At 39.8% G+C, this 9838-nt stretch overlaps 1 protein-coding gene across 1 annotated transcript; it reads left to right on the forward strand.

Annotated features, from left to right (window-relative positions):
- Nucleotides 1-4803: 4803 nt before the first annotated feature.
- LOC132593014 (vomeronasal type-2 receptor 26-like) lies at nt 4804-9574 on the forward strand. Its single transcript, XM_060281377.1, has 4 exons — nt 4804-5580; nt 6152-6379; nt 7313-7439; nt 8670-9574. Exons 1-4 carry the CDS (start codon nt 4804-4806, stop codon nt 9572-9574), a joined length of 2037 nt encoding a protein of 678 aa, XP_060137360.1.
- The last annotated feature ends 264 nt before the right edge of the window (nt 9575-9838 follow it).

The following is a 9838-nucleotide window of genomic DNA, read 5'->3' on the forward strand; positions in this document are numbered from 1 at the left end:
ACAGAGCATAAGGCAGTCGGATAACTCGGCTGGTTGGAGCATGGTGCTGAGAATGCCAAGGTTGCAGATTTGATCCCTGTAAGGGACAGCTGCACAGGCCTGCATTGCAGAGGGTGGACTAGTCCAGGCATAGGCCAACTCTGGCCCTCCAGATGTTCGGGACTACAATTCCCATCATCCCTAGCTAACAGGACCAGTGGTCATTTGTTTTCTTTTTTGCTCTCGAACTTGCAATACCCACCTCAGAAATTTTAAATATAAACCTGCCCTATAAAGTACAGCACAAATCCCGAAAAAGTGGACAAGAAAGCTGATCATTGGTACAACTGGCTGTTTTTGATTACAGAACAGTGTTTATTTTCAAAGCCTACTTGGAGATGCAGAGGGCTGAACATGGGACCGTTGTTACACACAGAAAAGGGCAGAAAAAGGCATCATCTACCCATAATGAAGAAAGATTTTTTAAAATTACATTTTATTTAATTTATTTGTTTAATATTGCTTGTAAACTTGAAATCAACTCATCCAGGAAACTTTAAATATAATTTTAGAGCCCTAATCTTTGATTTATCTGGATCTTTATTATTACAGGCCAGTGATATTTTCAATTGTATTTGGAAATGCAGAGGATTGAACCTGAGGGGTTTGCATATCAAGCATTTTGATATACAAATGAGCATTGGATTCTGTTCAATGGAATAGAGAGAGAGAGAGCAGGGCCCACAGTAATACCCCAGGACCCATACCCTTGTGCCATGTTATCATGTCCTCATGAATGATGATTTTTCTTGATTCAAGAGCATCGTCATCCACCTGTCCAACTTTCACTTGATAGAAGGACATGTATGGGAATGTAACTATATTCCAAACACAGCCACCCACCCACCAACACCGCCACCCTCACCCATTCATCAACAAGAGGAGAATTAATCAATTGCTTTCCCTGGCTTTTTCTCTTTTTTTCTTAAGAACCACCCCCCCCCGTTTTTTATGTTAACATTATTTCCATACACTCCAAACAATTTCCATATATATAATACTGGGATTAACCAAACCCCTCAGACTTGCCCCCTTCCCACCCTGGTTTCCATATTTTACCCTCTTTTCTTGCATATAATAATAATTATCCATTCTTTTTCACTTACTAATCTAATTCATTTTACTTCATGAATGGTATATCAATCCTGCTAATGTTTCTAAATAGATACAGTGGTTTTTAAGGTACTCAACAAAATTTTCCCATTCTTGTTTTAAAATTTTATCATCTTGATGTCTGTTCTCTACGGTCCTCTTTATGATTTCAGCAAAATCTTCATTTTGATAATCCACTCTTATTTTGTTGGGACCTTCTCTTCCTTCGACATGCTTTCCCGGGCTTTTAAACCCTTCTGATAGTGTTTCATTTGCACTGGTAGCCTTCAGAATGATTTGCCCCTGCAATGACAATTTGTGGGGCTGTCCCTGAGGCTGGCTTTTGCAGTTAGTGCAAAATGCAGTGGCTCAGTTGCTGACTGGGGCAGAATATCACCATCATGTTATGGCACTATTGATGATAGAACTGAATTGCCTGAAAACAAGGTCAAGGTGCAGCTTGGAATCAGAATATTTAAAAGATGCTCTTCCCAAAGTGAACAACTGAATCTAAGGATACAATTTATCTCATATTCAGAGTCCAACTATCCCTCTAGAAGCTTAATGGGAAGAAGGGACTAGTCTTGAAAGTGTATTGAGCTGAAGGATGTAAATTTTCTTTCAACATTTGCTGCTTTGAGTTGCAAAACAAAATGGATTCACTTTGACTTTCCTGCTGGTATTCACTTGTCATGGAAGACTTTGAGCTAAATGCCACCTTTTGTGCTTCTGATGCAGGTTCGTCCAACAGGTAGATGATGATCTGCTGGTAGACCACTGGATGTCACTGGTAGATCACTGGTAGATCACTGGCTCACCCCTCTCCAAGAAGGTCAACAACTTTGGCTCACCTAAAGAAAGCTCAATATTTTTGCCCTGCACCCCTCAAAATGTGGCTTTCCACCTCCCTAAAAGAAGGTCAAAAACTTCGACGTGAACCCCCTAAAACAGGACTTTCCATCCTAAAAAAAACCCTCAACAACCTTGACCTGAACCCCCCAAAAGCGGGTAGATCACTGCCAGTTTTTAACTCTGTGAGTAGATCACAGTCTCTTGGGAGTTGCCTACCCCTGATCTAATGGATAGAGGTAACATGTAGGCCTTTTTGAGAATAAACTCACAACTCAACATGTTGTTTTTTTTATAAAACGACCCTTGGAACTGAAATTAAATCTTTTACTGATTTTTCAACCTACAATTATTCAAATCACTATAATCTGTGCATCTGCTCAGGCCTGCAGAGGCATTTCAGAAGGCACGAGAAAGCTGTCAATGAACAGCCATGAAAGAGATTATATTAGATGAAACTATGCACGATGAATAGATAGGAGTAGTGGCAAGAGGCAGGCATGACTTTCAATTTTCTTTCTCCCATTTTATTTTATTTTTATATTATTAGTCAGACTAGCCATCAGAGTTTGGGAAATCTCAGCTATGAGGCCAAAGCATGTGTTCATAATGTTTTGATTCTAAAATAAGGTGTGCCAATCTCTCTTGTTGTGCTGTAGTGACAGACAGGTCTCATGCAATCTATCTTAAATTAGTCTGCAGGTACTGATGGGCACAAGAGCATCCACATTTTCTGAGACGCTTGACTACAAGGATGCTGTGGTTATTCACTTTCCTTTTCCTGGTGCCTAATGTTTTGTGCAAAGCAGCTATGAGGTGCCCTGAGACTGAAACATTTCCTGTTCCCCATGAGTGGTACCAGTCAGGTGGCCTCATCATCGGTGGGATTGCTTCTCAGTTCTATTATTGCATCATTGAAGATTTATTCAAGGAAAACCCTTCACAGAATCTGTTTGATGATAATCCACAGTAAGAGACTCCCCTCCCCCTTCATTTGTGGCATTAATCCTTCCCAGTTCCGGTACTTTATTTAGTATTGTGCGTCCTACTAAACTGGTAGGCAGTAAATGATGGCTTTGAACTTCGTGATTAATGATCATCCTTTCTATTTTGAAAAGCAATATGGAGATGTGATTTGTATTCTTAGTTTTAATTGCACCAAATGGATAGTTTTAATTGCACCAAATGGACCAACAAGAGGAGGATGGAGAGGATACTACTGTACCTAGTCTTGGGGCACAGACTCTGTTTAATCTTCCTAGAACATATATCATGAATCAGGGACTGTTTGAGTGAATTTCTTTGAAATATTGCTGCTTTCCTGGGCTACATGCATAGAATGGTCACCTGTAAGTTAGCCAGTTTGAATAAAAAGAGAAAGAGGGGGGAGATTGTTGTTGTCTTTTGAGGGTGGCAGGCAACTGAGATTAAAGGTCAAACAAGACATAATACAGAGATGGATGGTATATATTATTTTAGAGCCATCATAAAAGACAAAGTTAGTTCAATATACATCTGTTTGAGACAGAAATGGCCATTTGTTTTGTCTACTTACTGCATTGTACAATTCTCCTCTGAAATTTTAAACTGACCTCATTTGCAGCATGGTAACAAAATTCTACCAGCACATCCTGGCCTTGGCATTTGCTGTAAAAGTGATAAATGAGAATCCCAACCTCTTGCCCAATGTCACACTGGGGTTCCACATCTACGACAGCTATTATGATGCAAGGATTACATATCGTAACACTTTGGACCTGCTCTTTAAAATGCATAGATTTGCTCCCAACTACAAATGTGACTCACAGAAAAACCTCATAGCCATCATCGGAGGACTGAGCTCTGATACCTCTTTCCATATGGCTGATACTTTAAGGCTCTACAAGATTCCACAAGTAGGTTTTATGCATAGGGACATGTGCCCCCCTCCCCAACAAATTTCAGTTTTCTCTTGCCATTCCAAAAATGATTTTGAGATTCAGAATGTGAATATGACTGATGCTGAAGCACTAGAAGCTACAATGTCTATCAGAAACATAGATTACTCCTTAAGCAGTAGTGATTGCTACACTAGTGAAAGCTGAGAGCATTCAGCACCTTGGACACTTCCAACACAAGAACCCTGTTGTTTAGGCGTTTAGTCGTGTCAGACTCTTCGTGACCCCATGGACCAGAGCATGCCAGGCACTTCTGTCTTCTACTGTCTCCCGCAGTTTGGTCAGACTCATGTTTGTAGCTTCGGTCCAACCATCTGCAACACACACATACAGCACTTTGAGTATGTGAACTGCAGTTCTTCAATCCATATAGATCAAAGATAACTGTTATGTCTTCCTCTGCCATGTCCATTGTGCATCTTATACATGATTCCCAACAGTAGAACTAGAATAGCATTCGGTTGGTGCATTGAGGAATTTGGCCAGCCTATCGGACATGGCAAAGATTTATCTAGGGTTAATCCAACTAGTGCGGCTTCTCCCGAATCCTAAATTTCCACAGAGTAATTCCACAATAGGATTGCACTCTACAAATGAAACAAAGGGACATTTCTGACAAGACATAAATACTTTATGAAATAAAATATCCAGAAATTGGAAAATGTCGCCACAGCTCTTGAATATTCAGCTGGAAGCATCCTTCCGTTTCACTGTCTGGAAACCTCAAAATTGCTTCAACAAACATTTCTTGAATGAAGACCACATGCTCAAAATAATACTTTATACTTAGGTACCATTATTATGTCTGTTCTTTTCCTTGTAGCTTGCATATGGTTCATTTCCCGAAGAGGAGAGTGAAATAGATCACTTCCTTTCCTTTTACCGCATGGTGCCCAATGAAGCTCATCAGTATATGGCGATCATCAATTTGCTCCAGCATTTTGGATGGACATGGGTTGGACTCTTTGTTACAGATGACAATGGAGGAGAAAATTTCTTGCAGGCCCTGGAGCAATTGCTCTACCAGCATGGAATCTGTTCAGCCTTCACACAAAGAATGGGAAAAATTGCTCGTTTTGATATGTTGGGTGAATTTTTTGAGTTGCTTGATAGGTATTATGAGGGTGTCACAAATGACAAAGCCAATGCATTCATCGTCTATGGAGATTCTCAGACATTGACCTGGCTGAGTTGTATTATATTTCTACGAGATCCTGAAAATAAGGAAAGCTCAACATTGAGAAAAGTGTGGATCATGACAACACAAATTGATTTCGTATTAATGAGTTTTCAAAAGTCTTGGGATCTTGAGCTCTTTCAAGGTGCCATTTCCTTCACCATTCACTCAACAGAGCTTCTCGAGTTCAGTGAATTTCTTCAGAGCATAAAACCTTACTGGAATCCAGGTGATGGTTTTCTTAAGGACTTCTGGGAGCAAGCATTTGACTGTCCATTTCCAGATCTGCTCATGCAAGATACTGAAACATGTACAGGGGAGGAGAAGTTAGAGGGTCTTCCTGGCCATCTTTTTGAAATGGGCATGACTGGCCACAGCTACAGTATCTACAATGCTGTCTTTGTTGTGGCTCATGCTTTGCATGCAATTTATTCATACAGATCAAAGCACAAAAGGTTTGAACTTCAAGATCTGCAACCTTGGCAGGTAACACGTTGCAAAATATTATTTCAATGAGACAATTACCCGAAACCCAAACTTTATGAAATAGGACATTTTCAAAGTTATTCTGTTTTGTAACTTTTCTATCTGCTATATACTTGTTCTGTGTTAGGTACCAATCCATAAGCAATATTCATACAGAAGGGATTAACATAATGCAAACAAAATAGTATTTCAGTTACCCAAAATAGTATTTCAGTTAGCCAATTATCATGAAATGTGATTTTTTCAAAGTGATAACAGTTTGTGAGTGCCCCTTTCTCTGTATGTTTAGCATGCACAGTATTTTAGCCTTCTGTTACTTTGTTATAACTTTTCCATCCACTAGACAAGGCATCCACAAACTGTGGCCCTCCAGATGTTTTGGCCTACAACTCCCATGATCCCTAGCTAACAGGACCAGTGGTCAGGGATGATGGGAATTGTAGGCCAAAACATCTGGAGGGCCAAAGTTTGGGGATTCCTGCACTAGACTGAAATAGCTCATTTTTTATATTTGGCCTTCACTATATGTATGTATATATTTCTCTCCCACCCCCCTTTCCCTTTGAATCAGCTCCACTACTTTCTGCAAGGCATTTCATTTAACAACTCAGCAGGGGAAACAATGTCCTTTGATGAAAAAAGGGAAATGGGAGGCAGATTTGACATCACGAACATGATCACCTTCCCAAACAAGTCCTTCTTTCGAATGAAAGTTGGATGTGTTGATCCTGATGCTCTTGAAGGAGAAGCATTCATCATTCATGAAGATATGCTTGTATGGCACAGAGGTTTTAATCAGGTCTCTATTCTCGGAATCCTTCTGTTCTCCACTGTTCTTATGATGTTATCTTTGGTTGTCAGGAAATTCCATTTTCTTTAACATTGCTGTTTGCATCTGATAGGGCAGAGGACAAATGTGGCTTCCTAGCACATTCAAATTTGATGCGGCTGTGAACTGCCTAGGGGAGGGGGAACCCTGCATTTCTGTAGGAGTAATTTTTTCATTTATATTTACTATACCTTCCATATATAAAAAGCAAAGATTTGGCATATCCAATGAAATTGCTTCATAGCTGCCCATTCTCTAATCTCTCTTTCTATCTGGCCACATGACCCGGAAACTGTCTGCGGACAAACGCCAGCTCCCTCGGCCTAAAGAGCGAGGTTGAGCACCGCAACCCCAGAGTCGTCCGCGACTGGATCTAACGGTCCGGGGTCCCTTTACCTTTAATACATCCCATATGAAAGGTCCCGAGTTCAATCCCTTGCATCTCCAGGAAGGGTTAAAATGAAGTCCTGGTGAGATGTTTTTCAATTGTTTTGCAGCATTTTGCAAAAAAAGTTTCATTTTGTTGAGCCCTCACACTGTGTGGCTTACCTGCCGAACCAGGTGCCTTACCTGTCATCCCAATCCATGAATGCAAAACTTTGGCACAGGTTTGGAGTGGATTGGACAGTATTGGATTTGGGGTGACCAGTGTAGCACCTTGTTGGGGAATTCAGACAGTGTTTGGAGGGCACTGCAAAATGTGGAGTTTGTGCTGCAGAATGATTGCAAAGTTTGTCATAGGTTTGGAGGGGATCCCAAATAATGGGGTTCATAGTTAATGCAGCTGTGTATGGCAGCTACTTATATTAAACCTTTTTATGCTGAGGGGTGAACTCCATTAAGAGAAGTCAAATAAGCAATTAGTTTCTCTGATCTCCTAAACTGCTTTTCTGCTATTGAAAGGTGATTCCCCTTTCTCTGTGTAATGACCACTGCCACCCTGGGAATCAGAAGAAAAAGAAAGAAGGGGAAATTTTTTGTTGCTATGGTTGTGTTCCATGTCCAGAAGGGGAAATTTCAAACCAGGATGGTGAGTTATGTGGAAATCATATTTTGCATCCTATGAGGACACTGGACAGAGGGGGGGGGTGAGTTGGGGCACATTATAAAAATGCCTGAAATCTGTGGAAGAATGGCAGATGAAATTGATGGATTATATGGAACTTGCTGAGATGACAGGGAGACTACGTGACCAGGGAGAAGAATTGGTGGAAGAAGACTGGAAAAAAAATTAGAACGTATTTTAAAAAAATATTGTAGAATTGAATTTGGAAACAGATTTTCAAGTGTATAGAAACTGCAGATTTTTGAATTATGTTAGAAAATGTGTGATGTTTGAGGGAAGTTTAATTTAAACCGGAATGATTAAAATTTAAGATATAGAATTTGCGAAAGAGAATTGGGAATGAACCGCAGAGGAGGGGAATTCGAGGAAGTTCTTTTTTCTTTTTTTTCTTTTAAAAAAGTCATGAAAAGTATGAGATTAGAAATTGTATTGTATTTTATTTTTATTTTTTATTTTTTAGGCTGTGTTGTATGTGGGTTATTTATGTATGGTTAATGCTTATGTGTTTATATATAAAATAAATAAAAATTATTTTTTTAAAAAAATGCCTAAAATCATGCAAGGCACTGAGACATTAGATAAAAAAGAAAAATTACACTTCTCATAATACTAGAGCTTGGGGCATCTAAGGAATTTGAGTGTTGGATGATTCAGAACAAGCAAAATAATGTTAACCTCTTTATGAAGTACTTGATAAAACTATGGAATTTGTTCCCTCAAGAGTCAGTGATGGGCACAAATTTCGAGGGCTTCAAAGGAGAATTAGACAAACTCATGTAAGATAAGGCTATCAATGACTATGAGCTCAGATGACTTTGCTTGGCCTTCATGCTCAAATCTGCATTTTTCCAAATAAAAGTTCCTGGGAAGTGTGGGGGATGGGGAAGACTTCTGTTTCACTCAGGTCCTGCTTGCAAGCTTCCCATAGGAATCTAGTTGGCAACTGAGAGATTGGGAAGCTGGATGAAATGGGCCATTGACTCTTATCTACTTATCCCAAAGACAGTTTGAAGGATTTCTACTCAGCTATTATCAACTTAGCAGACAACCTATGATAACCTTAAGAATGAGTGAGAACAAAGCATTTTTATATGAACACCAAAACACATGGATCCAATAGGTTGAATTTCATGTCACATGGAAGACAAAATACTGTTGAATCAATATGGAAATTTTACCTTGTTTCTTTTTCAGATATGAATGACTGCTTCAGATGCCCAAAAGCTCAGTATCCAAACAAGAACAAAACGGCCTGCATTCAGAAAACAATGACCTTCCTTTCTTACAAAGAACCTTTGGGTATCAGTTTAGCATCCATTGCCCTTTCTTTCTTCCTCATCACAGCTTTGGTGCTAGGAATATTCATAAAGTACAGAGACACTCCAATAGTCAAAGCCAACAACCGGGACCTCACCTACTCTCTCCTTGTCTCTCTCCTGATCTGCTTCCTCTCTTCATTGCTATTTCTGGGTGAACCTAGCACAGTCTCCTGCCTCCTCCGGCAACCAATGTTTGATATCATCTTCTCTATAGCCGTTTCTTGTGTGTTGGCCAAAACTGTCACTGTAGTTCTAGCTTTCTTGGCCACCAAACCAGGGTCCAGCATGAGGAAGTGGTTAAGAAAAAGACTGACAAATTCCATTGTCTTTTCCTGTTCTCTTATTCAATCAACTATTTGTACTGTGTGGTTGATGACATCTCCCCCATTCCCTGAACTGGACATGCACTCTTTAACAGAAGAAATCATTGTGCAATGTAATGAAGGCTCAGTCACCATGTTCTATTGTGTCCTGGGCTGCATGTTCCTCTTGGCCATTGCCAGCTTCATTGCCGCATTTGTAGCCCGGAAGTTACCTGACAGTTTTAATGAAGCCAAGTTCATTACATTCAGCATGCTGCTCTTTTGCAGTGTTTGGCTGTCTTTTTTTCCAGCCTACCTGAGCACAAGAGGGAAACACATGGTGGCTGTGGAGATCTTCTCCATCTTGTCCTCCAGTGCTGGGTTATTGGGCTGCATCTTTGCCCCTAAATGCTACATCATCATTCTGAGGCCTGAGCTGAACAACAGAGAACAACTTATTAAAAAATGTACTAAATAAATATTGTTTTCCCCCTCACTCTGGTAAATTATTTCCATACACTCAAAACATTTGCCATATATACAATATTAGGATTATACAATCCCCTCAGACTTCCCCCCATCTCACCCTGGTTTCCATAACAATCCTGCTAATGTTTCTAAATAGCTACGGTGGTTTTTAAGGTACTCAACAAAATTTTCCCATTCTTGTTTTAAAACTTTATTACCTTGATGTCTTTTCTCTTCGGTCATCTTTACAATTTCAGCAAAATTTTCATTTTGA

This window comes from Zootoca vivipara, chromosome 13 (genome assembly GCF_963506605.1).
Source record: "Zootoca vivipara chromosome 13, rZooViv1.1, whole genome shotgun sequence".
Taxonomy (NCBI): domain Eukaryota; kingdom Metazoa; phylum Chordata; class Lepidosauria; order Squamata; family Lacertidae; genus Zootoca; species Zootoca vivipara.

What these genes read in the sequence shown, in the direction of transcription:
- LOC132593014 (XM_060281377.1), top strand. Translation starts at nt 4,804, where the DNA reads ATGGTGCCCAATGAAGCTCATCAGTATATGGCGATCATCAATTTGCTC. An exon ending in AAGATCTGCAACCTTGGCAG is followed by an intron (nt 5,581 to 6,151) that starts GTAACACGTTGC and finishes CCTTTGAATCAG; the next exon opens with CTCCACTACTTTCTGCAAGG. An exon ending in GGCACAGAGGTTTTAATCAG is followed by an intron (nt 6,380 to 7,312) that starts GTCTCTATTCTC and finishes TGCTATTGAAAG; the next exon opens with GTGATTCCCCTTTCTCTGTG.